Below are 19316 nucleotides of genomic sequence, written 5' to 3' on the forward strand. Positions count from 1 at the left end.
CACCATAATTCAGGATGACCAAATGCAGCTCTCCTGGCTAGAATTACACATGAATCTCAAAAAATGTGAGTTATAAAAAGGGGAAATGAAACATTGTGTGCTAAATAAAGCACATGAAGAGGATTTACTGTAAACACACAATGATGAGCAAAGAAAAAACTGTTATTGCACAAGGAAAAGATCCTGGAAAAACTTATCCAGTTCTCTGAAAACAAGAATTCAGTGATCATCCACAGTCAAGAACTGCCCATAAATTCCTCCATGAGGACCCAACCATGATCTCTACAACCAGTGACCAGACTGAGGGAATGACCAGATCTGAGTGAATGACATGAAGCTCTCTAAGGGCAGGGTTAGTCTGGATCTCAGGGAAAGGCTCTGACCCAGAGGGTGCTGGCCCTGCCCAGGCTCCCCAGGGATGGGCACAGCCCCGAGGCTGCCAGAGCTCCAGGAGCCTTTGGACAGCGCTGCCAGGGATGCCCAGGGTGGGATTGTTGGGGGTCTGTGCAGGGCAGGGGCTGGGCTGGGGGATCCTGGCTGGTCCCCTCCAGCTCAGATTATTCCATGCTTCTATGATTCTAAGAAGAAACACGGAATTAGTTATTGGTTATTACAGAAAGCACTACTCGTTATTAAATAAAAATCCTCCTGCAAAAGATGTGACAAAATCCATGTGGAAAATGTTTTCTGAGCAGTGAAATCCCAGTAATCCCAATCTACTACAGTAAGAGTAGAAAGAGGAAAACAGACACTGTATTAGATAAATATCTGCTTTGCTGCCCTACTGCAGCTGGGTTGGTTGGAGATTTTTTTAATCCATATAAACAGTGCTAAATATCTCTATTTAAAGTCACTGCACCCATGAAAACCCCTGGGAAGATGATCAGCATATTTCAATTGTTATCCACCAGCTGTAGCAACACTTGCCTTGGCCTGAATTTCCTGCTAGGCTAGGCAGACAGGTTTGAGTGCCTTTCACAATCCTCCCATGCCAGCAGAGGTTTATTGTAAGGAATATTTGGTAAGGAATATTTGACGGAGGATGAGAAGGAGTAAAGGCTGAAGTCTCTGCTGCTGTTCCAGTGCTATGGAGAGGTGTGTGCTGTCTCTGGCAGGGCTCTCTCCAGTGAGCACCTGATGCAGACATGCACATCAGAGCAAGCTGCAAGCTGCTCACAGCAGCCTGGAGGACTCCAGCGAGCACCAAGACTTCATTTCACCCCAGTGTCATGCTGGCCCTGTCAAACGATTCACAACTCCAACTCCATGGCCTCTGAGGCAGCTTCCTCAGAGCTGCACCTCCCAAAGTGGCCAAGAACAGCCCCACACCAGCAGTCCCAAGAAATATGGGTGGTGCTATCAGAGGAATTTTAAGAAAGAGATGCTGAGTGCGTGCAGTGAATGTGCCCCTTCTCAGGGGGCTGGCAGATTTGCTGGAGGTCTCTAGAAACTACCTAATAAACACCAGTTATTCCTCAACAAAAAGAAACACTCTCTCCAAAACCCAACACTGATTTCCCAAAACTAACAATTCTCACAGTGATTTACATTTAAAATAAACTAACAAACAGAACACCAAGTCTTTTTCCTTTGTGTGTTGTATTTATTATTCTTTTGGGAGGCACAATGAAAATTTCAGCTTCTGTTCTCTTCCCTTGCAGAACAGCAGGGTACAGGTTAACAACCACCAATCTACAATCAATATATACTTCAGAAAGTCTCTGATTGCATTTTCACATTTCCTGATAATAGAAGAGGCACATGTACCAGACAGTGTCAGTAGCTGAAATAAGTATAAGCAATACTTGCTTAAGAAGCTGCACTGACTGCTATTTTAAGGCAGGTTGGGTGAAAGTTTGACAGGCAATTTCCTCAGGAAATGAAAATAATTTTGCCTACAGAAATACATTGATTGAAAAGAGGCTTTTAGAAAATACTTCATTAGTGTGAAATTATATTGATGCTGCACTTCCTTTAGTAAGACAGACATCAATGAATCTCTTTTGTTCAGAATTCTGACTTCTCAGTTGTTCCTTTACCTTGCAGGAAAGGCAGGCAGCGATGCTCTGGTGTCAGAGAGGCAGGTTTCTCAGGGGATCAGCAGCTGCAGTGCCCAGGAGGCCTCAGGCTGTGTTCTCAATGAGCACAGCAATGCCTTGCCCTCCGCCGATGCACGCTGACCCAACCGCGTACTTCCCACCGCGGCGCCTGCCCAGAAACACAAACAGGGGATCACTTACTGCAGGTTACTGCAGCTGGTCTCCTCTCATAAAATCAGCAGCTCCTCTCCTGATTTCATGAGAGGAAACCAGCTACCAATTGGGTGTCACTGACAATGACATTTTAGAATGTCTATGTTGTTATTTTTCTAGTAAAATACCATGAAGTCTCAAGTGCTGTTGAAATATTTCTTAACAATGACTTTAGAGATTGTCTGGTTCCAGCCCCTGCCACAGGCACAAACTTCTTCCACTAGACCCCACCTGAACATTTCCGGAATAGTTTTTAAACTAAAAACATTGCTGAGGCAGATTTAAACGCTACGTTTTCTACAACCACGCTCCAATAAACAGATTTCTGCAAGGTGCAAATGATCTGAAGTCTCACGGCTGAGCACTAAGACAGTGTTGCAAGTGCAAGCAAAGAGACACAGTGATCTCCACCCTGAGGGGGGAATGAAAATGCTGCTAAGCATATTAGGCAATCCAAAAGAGCCAGAATTTCTGAAAATGGGCTAAAGGAGAGAGAATGTGACAACAAAGTCTTTTAAAGCATCCCCTTCCAGTAGCTAAAGGACTGGAGGGGGACTTCATGCATGGGAGGGAAAGGACAAGGGGGAATGGCTTTCACTGTCAGAGGACAGGGACAGATGGGATATTGGAAAGGCATTCCTGGCTGTGAGGATGATGAGGCCCTGGCACAGGTTTCCCAGAGCAGCTGTGGCTGTTCTATCCCTGGTAGTGTTCAAGGCCAGGTTGGATGGGGCTTGGAGCCACCTGGGATAGCGGAAGCTGTCCCTAGGACTCCATGATTCTATGAGATGGCCCACGTTAAGAAGAGAATAGACTTTGCTCAAAGGCCATTTCAAAAAAAGGAAACCTTCCCACAGGCTCCAGTAGGCTTGGATCAGATCTAGGTGAACTGAGAAATGCTGTCATGACAACAGGATGGGATGTGAGGCAAGTGCAGGACCTGCCCTGCAGCACAGAAGTGGCAAACTCACACAGAAAGTGGCCCACTCCAGCCAGGAGAGTTTTAGGCTGGCTGACCAGAAGAGTTTAGTCACATGGCATCCGTGCCCAAAATGTCAGCAGGCATAAATCCACCTGCCAGCAGCGCACCCATGCTGAGCAGCTGCTGAGTTCATACCTTAGTTCATGCACCAGGTGAGCTGTGATCCGTGAGCCCGAGGCCCCCAGGGGGTGGCCGATGGCAATGGCACCTCCATTGACGTTTGTTTTCTCAGGGTCAAGGCCCAACACCTTTTCCACAGCCAGATACTGAGGTGCAAATGCCTCATTCACCTAAAGCACCAGAGAAAGGACAGAACTTCAACACCAGCTTTCAGCAGTATGTGTGCAAACAAGAATAAATAAGGTGAACTGGTCAAATGCTGTGTCTATAACAGCATGCTCAGCCAACACTCATGTGTCAATCCAACCCAACTAAATTCAAATACTAAGCAAGACAAGGTGAATTTTCTAAAAAAAAAGTACAGTATGTTCTGAGACAGTGGGTCCATGAAGAGCCTGCTGCTCTGACAGAAAAAGACCCTGCTCACATGTATCACTAACTAAAAACATGAGCAGTCCAGCCAAAGGAGTAAAACGTCATGTCACATGAGGATATTTTTGTTCCACGGAATGCGATCGCACCATTTCCAGTTTCCACGTGCCTGGGATTTCTGTAGTGACTGTGCAGCAGAAATTGGATGGACAGAGGTCAGGCAGGCTCCTGACAGATAAGAACACCTACATGGCATGAGTGGAATCCTCCTGCTAAAAAGATCAGGGGTAAAATCACTGCTCTTGTAAAAACATCTCACCTCTACCAAATCCATATCCTTCAGGGTCAGTCCTGCCTTCTTCAAAACCTCTGTAATTGCAGGTACAGGGCCTGTTTGGAAATCATATGCAGTTAGTTAAATTTAAAAAATTATTAAATTAAGTATTAGAAACTTGTTTTACATAGGACAAATTCATAAAGCCTCATGAGAACCCCTCTCACAAGCCTCTGTGCAGATAATGAATTCTGGATATGTCACTAACCTGCTTTAACAGGTGGTAAGAGAGCTCCTAAATCTCAAAACTACTTGGTCTCCTTGCCAACATGCAGCCAGGGAAATCTAAGAGTGTCACTACTGCTGCACACAGAGCTTTTGAGTCAAGAGAAGTGACAGTCCCCAGGTAAATAAAACAACTTCACAATGGTTTTGAGGCATTCTCCTTCCCCATACTCGTGGTTCCACTTATTCTTTCCTCACAACTTGCAGCCTCCAGGTAAACAAAATAAGAAAAACACAGGCTGCTCTAGAGTTTGCTGGTCATGTGCTTAGTTATGGCTATTGTTGTTTTGGTGTTCTCAATATATTTGAAAATCTTCTAATAAAAAGCCAAACCTTTAACTAGTTTATTCCAAACAATTAGATGCTCCCTCAGACCCAGGTCTTGGACAACTGAAAAAAGCAAGATTCTGAGTTTCAGTTATTAACAGTTTGGCAACAACACTGTCCTCTGGAAGAAAGCTGCCTTCTATAACCTAATATAAACTATGAAGGGAAATTAACCTCAAATGCAGCTACCTAAGGAAACACACACACTCAAAGACAATTTGGAAAGGTTAATCAGGTATGTGATTGTAGGAGAAACATACTGAGATGTTGGGTGGTGGCTGATCATTCCATTCTAAAACAATCCTAAATGCAATCACATCGCCAAAAAATGGCGATGAAAACACATAGCTCAAAGAATAAATACATAAAATTAAGTATATTACCAAAGAGACAGAAAAATTAAAAGAAATAAGCACCCAGTTCAGAGCTCAGTGGAGTTTCAGGGAGCCCCAGGCAGCTTAACACCATACTAAGTGCATCTTATTAGGGAAGGATTTTAGTATGCCTGTTACGCATCAAGAGTAATGGGAGGGTCTCATGGAGACAACACAAAGACCCCTAATGACAGCCAAGTAAACTTTTCCCCCTCTCTCTCTCTTTTTTAAAACAATGGATTCTCTCACTGAACACTGTGAGACAGGACCTGCTATCAGTATGTGAAAGGACAGTGGCTCAGACTGAGCTCCTGTTTGTCAGTTCTGCTGCTGTCAGGTTGATGAACCTCATCTGGTCTCTTTGAGCTGCTGGGGACAAGCTGTGGTGTGAAGGAGTTGGGATACTAAGTAATCCTACATATGATTTATGAAGTTTTTAAACAAGCTAGAAGAGCTGCCTGAACTAGAGAGAAGGGGCTGGTCTAGGAAGCACAATGCCAGCACCAAGTCCAGCAAAGAAAACCCTCCCTCCTGCTCTGTGTCAGTCAGACAGTCTGAGCAGGAAAACAAATCTGACAATGCCTCATTTGCATTTCTACTGGCACCCAGAACCTGCCAACAACAGCTCCTCTGAACAGAACACACAGATGAAAAGCAATGCTGGGATACAATGCTGTCTGCAAACTAAAGTGAGGGGGAAAATTCTGTGGTGTCTGGATTGGCTTTGAGGGACTGTTTGCACTAAGAGAGGAAACAGAAAATACCTAATGAGGAAACAGAAAATATGGGACTAAAGCAACCAAGAAAAGGTTTTTGGTTTTCCAAGTAACACATGAACAGATGCATATCCTGGGATCCAAGCAGTTGAGTCACTGAAACTGCTGAAAGGCTACATTACTCCATCAGCAACAGGTGAGGCAGGCAACTCATAGTTACACATTTTATCAAGGGATTTAGAGCTCACAGCAAATGAAAGTGAATTTTAGGAGAAAATGGTTTTTAAAAAATGTGTGTTTGTTTTCTTGACTAAGAGAGACAGTACAAAAAGGGAAGAAGAGCCCGGGGAACCATGCTGATGCTATTACTGTGGGTCAGGCACTGCACACACCCCTCCAGCCAAAATGAGGAGCAAATCCATCCCTCTGCACAACAAGGATGGACTGACACAGCAGGATGGACGGCAGGACACACAAACACCTCCAGAGCCACCAGCCTGAGCACATTTCTTTCCTTCAGAATGCCCATGACAAGAACATTTTAGTGCTGTTTGATGCCATAAAACTGTGCTTTACTGCAACTTACCAATGCCCATGATGGAAGGGTCACAGCCAGCTGAGTGATAAGCTACTACTCTTGCCAGAGGAGTGAGACTGTGCTTTTTAAGTGCTGATTCACTGGCAAGGATGACTGCACCAGCTCCATCACACACACCCTTGCAGTAAGAGAGAAGCATTCTTAGTGAGAAAATACAAAGAAACAAAAAAATCCTCACACTCTTTAACCCCAAAAAGGGGCTTGAGTCTGAGGTACCATAATTAACATTTAACAATGTTTCTTCAAAACAACCAAAACCAAATCACTCTTCTGAGGCTGGGGAAAGATAGTTAAATATAGATAAATGTTTCATGAATTCCAATGTGCTGGAAAAGAAAAATAAGTGTTCCCTGCATTGGAAATATGATTCTGCTGACTTGCAAGAACACTATTAATAATGGATAATATATGTGCTATTAATTATAAAAGATGCTTTACAGACACCCACACTTACTGTGGCTATGATCTATTTTAGGCATGAATTCAGACTGTATGATCACAGCACTCCATCTGGCCCAAAGAACTTTAATCAATTAATTCAGATAATGACTGTGAGAGGAACAGTCCATAATGACATGCTGCTAAGCACTGAGTATGTTCTGGGTAAAAGCAAAATGTGGTTTGGGGGAGAGAGGACAGTAGCTGTGGTACAAAGATGAGTAGCAGCAGTATGGCCACTAAAAAAATGTAGGTTTGAAGCAAAGACGTTCAGTTACCACTGCCCCCCAAAGAAGGAGAGTGGCTACACAGCCACTGCAGCCACCAACTGCACAACTCAAGGCTCAGGAGGAAATGCCAATGCCTCACTGCAGTATCAGTGGCAGCCCATAGAACCAAATTTAGGACTTAGGAGTGACTGAAGGAGCCCCTGGCACCAACCAGGATCACCTGGCACAAGGCTAGGAGAGTCAGCTGGGGCATTCAGCTGCAGAATTAGAAGTCATCTTTGTCAGGAGACACCACTGAGAGCCAACTCGGTGAGAGATAAAAACAGTGGCAATAAATCTGGAGAACCACAGAGGGGACACGTGCCCAGCCCAAGGGTGTGATGTACTCACTGAAGCATTCCCAGCCGTGACTGTTCCATCCTTTTTAAAGACACACGGGAGTTTTGTCAGCTGTTCCATGGTGGTCTGGGGTTTGGGGTGCTCGTCCTTTTGCATGCTTTCTTTACCCTTTTTTGTCTTCACCTCAATTGGTGCCATCTCAGCCTTAAAGTGGCCAGCATCATTAGCTGCAACCACAAAAAGGAAAATAAAAGGGACCTGATAAAAACATCAAGATGGTTGCCCAGCATGACCAACAATCATATTTTCATGCGCACACAGCTTCTTGCTCTATTTGAACCAAAAGTTCAGGGACAGCAATATTTATGCTTTATTTTCCTTATTTATTGTTGGGGTTTTTTTTGTGGTTTTTGTTATTTTAAGAAGTTGGGTAAAAACCATAGACGTACACTGTCAAACTTCTCCAAAGAAAGCCTCAAATATTGAAACTTTATGTCAGGTTTCAACAGCTGAACTCCTTCTTGTTTGGTTTTTTTTGTGTAAACCACTAGGTTTATTTTTAGTAGATACTCCCCTTTACTGCTGCTTTATTTTACAGCTCTGTCATTTCTCAGATGGCCAAGATGTAAATCTCACTCAGAGAGGAATGAGCAGAAAACCTCTTGAGCCACATTGTTTCTGTTGATAAGATACTGTACATCAATCAAAATCCTGCTCAAGGTGATCCTCCAAGGGCTCTCACTGTCAAACTAAGATCTCAGAATGGGATTCAGCTGCCTAAACAACCTAAAAAAATTCAAGTCATTGCAGGTATCTAAGATGCCCAAAAAAGCATCTGGCCAGATTGCCTAATAAAACACCAGACAGACACTTAAAACTGAAATTGTCAGATCTGATGTTGTTTAGCTACCTCTGGACTTCTCAATAAATGCCTCAAACCCTTTTTCTTTCCTGATTACACACAGGTTTCTCTCTTTACTGTGGGATAAGATGACCCGGTCCTACATGCAGAAATAAAAACAGCAAGGTAAAATCCTAGGAAACAAGAAACACAGTTTCTAGCAAAGGCTCCAGTAATAGCAGGAGTTAGGTAACAAGAGGAACGAGCTGGAAGGGTAATAAACGATGAAGAAAAGTTACAAAAAGCACTTCTACATCCATTAGAAAAAATACAAAATCTTCCCTCAAGAGTGCAGCTGTTAAAATGCACTGTCATTAGAATCTAAAACCATGCTTAGATCTTTCCTTCTTATGTTCACCTTTGGCCTCCAATGTATGCTGAGTCCCAGGATGGCCACTGCACATTCTACTGGATTTTGGCCTGAATTTCACAGTAACTGAGCCACAGAAACTGGCATGGTTTGGGTTGGAAGGGACATTAAAATCCATCTTGATCCAAACCCCTGCCATGTGCAGGGACACCTTCCACTGTCCCAGGCTGCTCCAAGCCCCATCCAGCCTGGCCTGGGACACTGCCAGGGATCCAGGGGCAGCCACAGCTGCCCTGGGCACCCTGGGCCAGGGCCTGCCCACCCTCCCAGCCAGCAATTCCTCATTCCCAATGTGCCAGAATCTGTGCCTGCCCTCTGGCAGTGGGAGCCATTGCCTGGGTGCTGTCCCTGCCTGCCTTGTCCCCAGGGGCTGTGCAGCTCTCCTGGAGCCCCTGGAGGCCCTGGCAGGGGCTCTGAGGTGTCCCTGGAGCTTCTCTGGTGCAGCTGAGCAGCCCCAGCTGTGCCAGGCTGGCTCCAGAGCAGAGGGGCTCCAGCCCTGGCAGCAGCTCCGTGGCCTCCTCTGCACTGGCTGCAGCAGCTCCAGCTCCTTCTTACATTGCAGGCTCAGAGCCGAATGCCTCTGAATTATGGTTTCGGGCACGTAAACCACCCAGAGAACAGTTTAAAACACAGCTCCTAAACAAATATCCCCTCTTCAGATTCCATCTGCTCCGACTGTTCAAGCATTCAAGAACTACATTCAATTTGCAAAAGAAAGCAGAAGGATTTAGATGAATTACAGCACATGCTGGCACACAAGGAGGATGTGGGTCACTCTGTAAGACTGTTCTGCCGTGCAGAGGAAAGGAGTGCAGTCAGGCATGCCTGGGACAATGCTGCATCCCACCAGAGGGGCACCAGCAAATGACATTCGCCAACATGAATCCTGCTCAGGCCGTGACTGGCCAGTGGTGTTTGCTGCCTCAACAGCTAAGGAATGTCCCTGAGGAAGGCACAGGAAGGCAGTGGAAAGGGGCTCCCACTAAACCTTCTGAGAGGTGCAACCCCGCACTCAGCATACTGTCAAAGCCAACCCCCCTAAGAGTGCATTATTTTTACCATGGGGCCAGCAAAATCACAAATTACAGCATGCAAACAGAAGGACAAGAGCACCAGAGAAACCTTGGAATGCTTTGAACCAAGGCTAAAAATTGACTGGACTTGAAACTGGTGCCACGCGAACACCTCCGCTGCCCGATTCACTCACCGGCCTTGCACCGCTGCTGGGTCTTGAGCGCGTAGCGGTCGCAGTCCTCCCGGGAGATGCTGTACTTTGCAGCCAGGTTCTCAGCCGTCACTGCCATAGGGATTTTAACATGGGTATCTGTTAGGGCCTCCCACAGCGTGTCTTCCAGCTGCGTGGAACACCAGAAGAAGGAAATCAGAAAGCGCGGCAATACCTGTATTAATTACTGACAGGTTCTAACTGTTCAGCAGTCTCTTAGAAACTAATGGCTCTTTGTAGAATTAATTCAGGTTATCTACAGATAATTTACTGATTTATCAGAATGAACATAGTGAAAAACAGTGTGCAAGCTCTTGTGCGCTACTGTAATTAATCTCCATTACACTCTAGCGCGATTCTTTCCACTTACACATGGCCCCAAGAGGCTTGGGGAAAGCTTTAAAAATAGATTTTTAGTATTTCAGCATATTTCGCTTCTGTATTAATTATTTATTAGAGTCCTGTGAGCAAACTTGCTGCTTGCCAGGAAGGAAATGGGAGGCACTGTGAGAAGGCACAACAACCTACTGATTCTTTAGCTCTTTCTCTAATGTCAGGTAGAATCCCCTTGCTAGAGTCAAAAGTTTCTGTGGGTATGACATCTCAAGATACCCAAGTTTACCTTCACTCAACCTGATAAAAGTAAGTCCAGTCTGTTCAGATGGGTTTTGTTATCTCTGTCAGCAGTAAAGTTCTGCACGATAAGCCATTCATTCACCTGTCACTGTGCAATTCAGTTATCTTTATGGTAAGAACACAGTTGCACCTACTTGGTGTATCAGCAACTTTGTGAAGGTGCTGTCAGTAGGACCTGTGCCACACAAGAACAAATCAAGGACATCATATTCACCATCTTCACAATGAAAATATGGTGTGGGAAAAAAATCCAAAGGGCTGAAACACTGAAATATCCTAATTTTGCATTCTGATGTCAGTTATGACCTACTGAGTAAGTCGTGACACGTTTTCAGTTTATCCTGCTGATAAAGTATTTTCCACAGTATTCACTCAGAACTTATCTTCAGAAGAAAATGTAAATATAACTTACTGGTCAATGGATTTAACTTCAAGGTTCCACTTTGAAATTGAGAGATGCTCACAGCTTGGAGGTATACATGCTCTTTACCAGTCTCTCTACCTACTGCCAGCACTACTAGCCTTGCCTAAATGAGTGTGCCTCTGCTTCACAGACATTTTGTACATAGTACTTGCACAGAATGTAGCAAGTGAACTAAATTTTGTCCAAGAGTTTATTGGTATGTTTAACATGGAACAGGAACTCAAAAATTGTTTTGAAAAAGCTGGAAAACTGGCACACTTCACCAAATGGCCTGAACCTACTGTTTTGATACTGTCTGAATACTAGATAAATGCTTTAAAGTACAAATTCTGGATCTAATCTCCAATAATTTCATTTTCAAGGATTTGTTGCCTACAATCCTGATTCTAAGCAATGCTTTGCTCACAGAGCAAAGGAAGTACCTTGAGCTCTGCTCCTAGTCTGGTTCCGAACCGAACCTTCCGAACCGCGTAAGGAGCCTGGCTCATGCTCTCAGCTCCGCCACACAGGACAACTTCTGACTCATTCAGGCAGATTTCCTGTCAACACAGTAAAACAAAACACATCCAGGATTTAGCTGGCTGCTTGAGGAAGAGAATAACAACTGTTTTAAAAGAAGAGGTTGTCACCTACAAAGCAACGAACTTAGAATGAACGCAAGCTTAGCCATGTGTGTACATGGATGAAGGGTTTACCCTTCTGTTAATGGTGGGGTCTGTCTCCTTCATGCCACGTCCCTTTTTCTTCCCTTCAGCAAAGAATGACTGCATCCATGAGGGAAGAAGAGAATATGGGTGTGCACACATGACAGAGCAGAGGAACAAAGACATCAGGCATCCGCATGCTGGTGTGGTTTGCTTCACAAATGGTTGTGCTTGTGGTTTTCAGCTCCCACTCTTCTCAAAAGGAACACAAATTACACTTCAAAACCTGAAGTAAGATCTTACAGTTCAAAAAAAAGGGACATAATTTTAGAAGACAATAGCTAGGTAGCTGCCAAAGTAAGTACCCAAAACACATTAATTCATCAATGGCAAAGCACACAAAACCTAAAAGCCCCAATTCTTAAATGCACCATCAAAGCATTCAAGAATAGTGCTTCCTTAAAATGCTTCACTGAGTTGGACTTTGAGGTTATTTATGAACTAGAATGAAAGAAAATTAAATTACCCCAGAGCAGCTGTGGCTGCCTCATCCCTGGAAGTGCCCAAGGCCAGGCTGGACAGGGCTTGGAGCAACCTGGGGTAGTGGAACGTGTCCCTGCCCATGGTAGGGAGGTGGAACTGGGTGTCCTTTGATGTGCCTTCCAACCCAAACAGGCCCATGATTCTGTGATCTTGATATGCATTTGAGATTCCTAGTTGATAACTTGTGTGCAGCAATAAGTGCTGAGATGATCTTTACTGCTACAAAAAACTTTGTGAGCACCTAAGCAGCACAGGCTGCATTGATGAAATGCCATCTTTGAAAAGGACCTCACCACCATGCTTCCAGTAAAAGTGGTCACATTCTGCAGCAGATTTTTTCAGTGTGGGCAAACATGTGTCTGGCCTCTGCAAAACGCACTAGTAAAAACAGCTGGGTGGATGTTATTGCAAACATGTAACCTTATCTCCACATTTTTCATATTTTTTCTTCTAGAATATCAGGCCTAAAATAATTCTTTAGCCAAGGAAAACCAAAAAATCCCACACAATAAACAATCTGCTTGTTCAAGTATTCATAAAAGCAATGTATGAGCAAATGAAATAAAAATCCCTGTGCTCTGACTCAATGGCTTTGGCCAACTCCTCAAAGAGAAGCTGATTCTCTTCTATTTTAAAAGAAGTGACCTCATAAACTACTTAACCCATGAGAGGTTTGGATCTTTGAACAAAAGCATACTTGAAAAGCACAGGTTGCTGCTTACACAGCTAGGCAGGTGAGAATATAAACAAGGATCAAGAGATGAAAGACTCCTGGAGTCCAGTAATTCCAGTCCATACAAACAGGATTGTGGGATGCAACTATAGCACAGCTGAGCTCCATTTCACTAGCTAACACTTGTTGCATTCCTCATATTAAACTAAAAATTACTACAATACTTGGATTTTAAGAAACATCCACACAATGGGGCACTGTGGTGGCTGAACTCCTGCAGAAAACTGTGCTGGACAATAGAAATCTCTATCAAAAACCCGTGTGAAGACTCATCCCAAACACAAAGGACACGTTTCTACACCTTAACAAAAGCTACAGCTGACACAGAAACACAGCTTTGTACCTGACAGCCATTGGCAATGGACTGGAAGCCAGAGCCACAGAGCCTGTTGACAGTGAGGGCAGGGACAGCCACGGGAACTCCCACTCGCAAACCAACGTGTCTTGCAATGTAGATGGCATCTGAGGAGCTCTGCAGGCAGAACAGGAAAGATGTTTTGTCACACTCTCGTTGGTTTGGAAAGCAAAAAAAAGCGTTGATGGAAAGTCAGAATGGTGTAATTGCATCCCAGGCAGAAGATGGTGCATGTTCAGCAGAAATCTTACCGCTCACCAGAAGCACTTTGATTGAGCTCAGAAAGACACTATCCTACAGGATCTGAAAGTGTCACTGTCTTAATATGAATTTTAAAGACAGTGTGTGTTAAGTCAGAAACTTTATGGTTTTTTCCCTTATCCTTTATTTTCAAAACAGCACCCACACAGCAGGCTGACACAAGGGCAGATCCTGCCAGGCGAGCTGCAATTATTTTAAGGTAAATTAATATTGCTCAGACTAACAAGGGAAGGCCTCCCAAAACCAGAGAGAACACCTATGCCCTTGGGGAACGTGCCCTAAGCTAAAACGTATCATAAAGACAAAGTTCTGTGAACAGTGCTGCAATACTATTGCAAGTTCAGAAAAAAAAAATAATGAAGCCACTTCTGCTGAAGGAGTTTGAAGAAGTCACACATTCACAGTTTATTAAATTTAATCAAACAATATAAATAAACCAGAATTAAAAAAAAAAATCTACTGGGATGGGGAAGTATGATGCAAAGGAAAAGACATGTACTTTCAAAATAAAAAGAAACTTTATCAGGAGATGGCTATTTTTTATGTGAAAGCACTACAAGAGATTTGAGTGCAGCAATGTTCTCCTAGGCCACAAACAGCTCTTACAGAATTGAAAAGCTGAATAAAAGAAGCTTAGATGGTAGCTGTAGGAGACAGAATAATTTGAAACCACTCTTTTGGATGAAAATGCAAAGAAGGAATACTACCTTGTTCTTTGCTTATTGTCCAAGTTCTCAGCTACTTGCTTCTTCTGCATCCTTGAAACATGCAGTGCAAAATAAAAGTCCCCACACTTAATAGTAATGGTGAAATCAGAACACAAAGCAAAAAAAAAAAAAAAGGTAGGAATGTTCTTTGCTGTCTTGCCTATAACAAAGATCCTCATTTGTATGTGTGGGTGACTGCAGTTCTGCAATGCATACAACAGCATCCTCTTTGGAAGAGACATGATTGTCCAAATGTCTCTGCCAATCAAAGCATGAATCCTTCCAGTTCAAAGGAAACTCACATTCACTCAAAAAAAAAAAACTATAGAAAACACAGGAGAAATTGACTCATATCACTTACAGGCTTGACACAGAAAGGGATTTATACAACTCTGTGAAAAAATACGGATCACTGAGTCACACAGCTCCAGCCATTAAAACCAGGGAAACATACTGGGATTAGCAACTAACCAGTTAATTGACACATACTTTTTGGAGGTCAGCTCGTCCTGGTTTAAACGACCTCTGGCACTAAAAAAAAGCAAGCTAAGCCCTGCTCCCAACAGCACCACAAATCACACAGGATACATCCCTCAACTCCAGCACAAGCAAGAAACACTAGCCTGCAAACCGCTCCCGACCCCTTTGGCTGCCAGCCCGCGGCAGAGGCACACAGGGCCACACCGAGGGTGCCCGAAACAGCCCCCGGGCAGGAGACTTCGCAGGCCACCAACCTGCATGACGTTGCCCACGACGATGCTGTCGACGATCTCGGGGGGCACCTTGCCCGCGGCCAGCGCGGCTCGAGCGGCGTGCTCCGTCAGGTCGGTGGCCGAGAAGTCCTTGAGCAGCCCCCCGTAGGTGCCGAAGGGAGTGCGCTTGGCTGCCACGATGAACACACCTGCAGCGGGGGCAGAAACACACACCCAGCGTGTGGGGGCACAAATTATCCACAGGCACAGCACCTCGCACGCAGCAGAGCGCCAAGCCAGCCTCCAGCGCGCGAGCGTCACTACAGGACGCGAAATAAAACCATGCGGACACAGGGTAAAAGAAGGGCAGCTTAATTTCTGACTCCAACATTTATAGATTCTTCTAAAAGTGACAGCGGATTGCAGGGTGACAGTGCTACCTCTCCAATGACACTGGACAAACCAACAGCCCATCAAATTTCTCCTCCTCCAGAAAAGAATGCGAAACAATAAGCACACGCAAAAAAAACGTGTGAAAAAATTCGCTGCAAGAATGTAAAGAACAGCAGGCTCAGGACAACTTAAAAGAACAGGGCAACAGGTGACACCCCAAATTAACCCAAAACTTTTAAAGAATAGGCAACATGAACACAGGAAGTTTGAGATAAATAATGAATGGTGCTTTAGACAAGGAAGGCATGAAGAATTAACAGTCAGAAAGAAAAGCTGGGAAGATTCTGGAAATACAGTGAGGTTTGACAACAAAGTAAGGCTGGATACAAATGTGGAGTCGGAGTAGGCTGCCACATGCATCAAAAATTAGTGCTAATGCACTAAAAACATGCCAGCAACATCTAGGAAATCCTGTAGGAGACACCTGTGAAAAAATCAGACAAGGAACAGTGCTTTTAGCAGAGGCCATTCCCTCATCCTAGAAAAATCAGCAGATTTTTGGTTTATATGCAGAAATAGTTTCCACAAAAAGAACCAAAGCAAAAAAAAACCCAAAACCAAACCAGAACAAAAAAAAAACCCAAAAGAAAACACCAAAAAAAACCACCAAAAAACCCCCAAAGCACAACGCCCCCCATACACTTTTTATATGCATTTCAACTATTTCAACTTTGAGGACTTAGGACTTTAGCTTAAGAAAAACTCTCCCTAATCAAAAAATTCATGCTCCTGCCACCAGAAATATATATGCCACCTAAACTGCTTTAGCACGAATCTTTTGGCTCCTGGGAAGAAAATCCAGTTTTCACTAGGCAGGAGACCATGTGCAAGCAGTTGTGCACAAATGCACGGAGCAGGAGCAGAGGATACAAATTCCAGCTCAGGCGAAGCCATCCCTGAACCAAAGCAAACATCTCCTGGCTGCCTGTGAACACTGGCTCCCTGCTCCCACGTGCAGAAAAACAAGTGGGAGGCAGGCTGTGAACTTTCCCCCAGTTGAAGCGTATCGCTCGCAGCCCCTGTTTCCACAGCTCCCAGCAAACACCCAGCTATTTTAGGGAACGCTGCAGGGACACACAGAGATGTAAGGACGCAGACAAATGAAAATGTCTGCTCATTAAGCTGCTTGTGAGCACCGATTTCAGGTCATCTGATCCGTGTTACTTGGCTGTTTTGTCAGAGAGAGGGTGCTCCTCCATCCCGCATGTATTTGCACCCCAGGCTGCATGACTGCTAGAAAAGGACATTCCAAACTGGTCAAGGTCAAGGCTCCCCACTGGCAAGGGCCTGAACACAGTGCAGAGATCTAAAATGTGCAGGGAGGATCCTCAGACACATATCACAGAATGGGTTGGGTTGGAAGGGATCATCCGGCCCCAACTCCCCTGCCATGGGCAGGGACAGCTCCCACTGTCCCAGGCTGCTCCCAGCCCCATCCAGCCTGGCCTGGGACACTGCCAGGGATCCAGGGGCAGCCACAGCTGCTCTGGGCACCCTGGGCCAGTGGCTCATGTCATGGCAAAACATTTCTTCCCAATACCCAGTCTAAACCTTCCCTCCATGGCATATCTTTCCTGCAGCAAAACAGGCCTTGATACCCACATTCTCCCCCACTCCTCCCGTCCACTGATTCCCTGCCTCCTCCAAATTGTGCCTGCCCTAACTGACCACAAAGCCTTGCTGCAGACCAGCCTGGGGCCCTGACCAAGCCAAAAGAATCCCTTCTCCTCCCTGCTGGCCGGGTTGTCAGCCACCCACATTATTTGTTCAGTCACATCCACCGTGGCATTGCCTCACGAGCAGCGCAGGGGCGAGGATGGGACTTTGCCCCTAAACACTCCTTCCACATGAACACCACCTCTCTCTCTTTCACGGAGGCTGCTCACTGCTGCCCGCTTCCCAACAGCACCACGGGGCCAATAAACCAGGGCAGGTCACACAACTGAGGCGGCTGAACACCAGCTCAGCAGAAAATGAGGGCCCCATTTTCGCTTGGATCAGTCCCGTGCCCGCGTTCACCTTCTGGCTGCTCAATAAAACAACAACTCGAGGCTCAGAGAGAAGACTGGGCGGAACCAGTACGAGGAGAAGACGAAGGAGCAGCAGCACAGTCTGTGTTATGTTGAATTAAGCTGGACACAGACACTCCCTTAGGGGACATAACTCAGAGCCTGCCAAATTTTGCTCGACTGGAGAGGCACCTACAAATGCTACTGCCTCCCCAGAATTTCAGGAGAGGCAGCAAGGGGTGGCTGAAGCCCTGAGTGAAAAAGGATTCTTTATCTTTAACAACTCTTCTTAAATTCCCATTAATTAGTTCTGTCCTACATTATCAGAGAAATTCCAGAGTCTCTGCAATTTTCCAAGGTGATAAACAATGCATGAGAGCAGAATAGTACCAAATGCATAGAGATCTGACAACTTTTGGGGAAAGAAAGCCAAGATCACTCTGAATCCTTACCAAACACTACTTTTGAGACATTTTTTAAACCGGTTTTGTTAATCACTTGCTGCCAAACAGGGAACTGAAACACTCCTTAACGCTCCAACACATCTCAAATGCACTTGGTATGAAAATTATTCTTCATCAGATCCTATTCTGAAAGCCTACAAAACAACCTATAACATAAAAAAGGAAGTTGAGAAGCATGAACGGTATATGAAAGTGTTGTGGATTGAGATAAGAGAAAATCCTGCAGCGGGCACAGAAAACTAAATCAAACAATTATGGGCAAGGTGCCCTCTGCGCTATCTAGCTCAGCAAACCCATCAGAATTAACACAATGCTGACTACATAGACCTTAGCACTGCAACCTCACACCATGACTGACATGTATGCTATTATTTAAGTACAGTCTGTCGAGTAGCAAAGTGCTGTCAAATAGATAAAAAGCCCTATTGCAATAAATTCCAATTTTGTTTTCATACAAGAACAGGTCTTAAAAGGTGTATGTACCTCATTTTTAAGAGTCACAGAATTTAAACAATGCAGAGCATAAATCAGTTCTTTGCACCAAACACTCTGAGGAGCTGTGGCAACTTGCGGAGTTTATCCTGCACTATCAGGGCTAACACAGGCAGGGTCTGTCTGTGACAAACTCCCTGTCACTGACAGTTCAGGTGTCACTTAGTGACTGCACGTAAACAGAGAATCACAGAATCACTGCACGTAAACAGAGAATTACAGAATCATCTGTAAAAGACCTCTAAGACCATGGAGTCCAACCATTCCCCAGCACTCCCAAGGCCACATCCACACGACTTATAAATCTCTCCAGGGCTGGGGACTCCACCACCGCTCGAGGCAGCTGTGCCAGGGCTGGACAGCCCTTTCCGTGGAAAAATTGCTCCTGACACACAAGTCAGTTCCCAGTTACGTGACACACACGCACCCCTTGCTATGTGTTTGCAGCACAACTGAGTCGGGCACGCAGGGAGCCAAACACTGCAGAATTACTGCAGAAAACAGCGCTGAACACAGAGGCTGTGACTGACACTGTCTGACCCCCACCTCACCTTCTGCACCCCCTCCCCACCCTGTGCTCCCCATTCCCACCCTGTGCTCCCCATTCCCACCCTGTGCTACCCATTCCCACCCTGTGCTCCCCATTCCCACCCTCTGAACCTCATTCCCCCCCGACCACATTCCCTCTCTGAACCCCATTCCCACTCCCTGAACCCCACTCCCACCCTCTGAGCCCCCTCCCCACTCTACGGCGATCATTCCCACCCTCTGCACCTCATTCCCACCCTCTGACCCCACGCAGCCAGGTATTTTTGGGAAGTTCCTAATTACTTCCAGCTGTCAGGCCGAGCAGGCACGGACGGGACAGCGGGGAGAGGGATCCCCCGGAGGCACGGGAATGGCTCTCGAGGGCTCTACTTTGTAATTCCTGCCGGCCCCACCAGCTGCCTCGCTTTGGGGGCCCCTACAGCGTCCAAGCCGTGACCTCCCGCCCTCAGAGTCCGCCCGGAGCCCCTCAGGGAGCCAGGGATCCGCGGGGGCACGGGATCCTCACCCCTCAGCAGCGCCATGGCCACACCGCGCCCGTCGAGTGCCGCGCC

The 19316-nt window shown here is 45.5% G+C and overlaps 1 protein-coding gene across 1 annotated transcript; it reads right to left on the reverse strand.

Moving 5' to 3' along the window:
- Window positions 1-1582: 1582 nt before the first annotated feature.
- ACAA2 (acetyl-CoA acyltransferase 2) lies at window positions 1583-19316 on the reverse strand. The gene is made up of 10 exons (XM_058043645.1): window positions 19271-19316; window positions 14841-15007; window positions 13127-13255; window positions 11286-11402; window positions 9786-9933; window positions 7359-7534; window positions 6289-6418; window positions 4046-4116; window positions 3370-3524; window positions 1583-2208 (listed from the first exon to the last, which is right to left on the reverse strand). The coding sequence occupies exons 1-10, from the start codon at window positions 19284-19286 to the stop codon at window positions 2124-2126; spliced, it is 1194 nt and encodes a 397-aa protein (XP_057899628.1). The 5' UTR covers window positions 19287-19316; the 3' UTR covers window positions 1583-2123.

Source organism: Melospiza georgiana, chromosome Z (assembly GCF_028018845.1).
Source record: "Melospiza georgiana isolate bMelGeo1 chromosome Z, bMelGeo1.pri, whole genome shotgun sequence".
Taxonomy (NCBI): domain Eukaryota; kingdom Metazoa; phylum Chordata; class Aves; order Passeriformes; family Passerellidae; genus Melospiza; species Melospiza georgiana.

Coding starts and splice junctions, on each gene's coding strand:
- ACAA2 (XM_058043645.1), bottom strand. Junction 3,525..4,045: donor AGGATATGGATTTGGTAGAG/GTGAGATGTTTT, acceptor CTGGTGCTTTAG/GTGAATGAGGCATTTGCACC. Junction 2,209..3,369: donor CACCTGGTGCATGAACTAAG/GTATGAACTCAG, acceptor GTTTCTGGGCAG/GCGCCGCGGTGGGAAGTACG.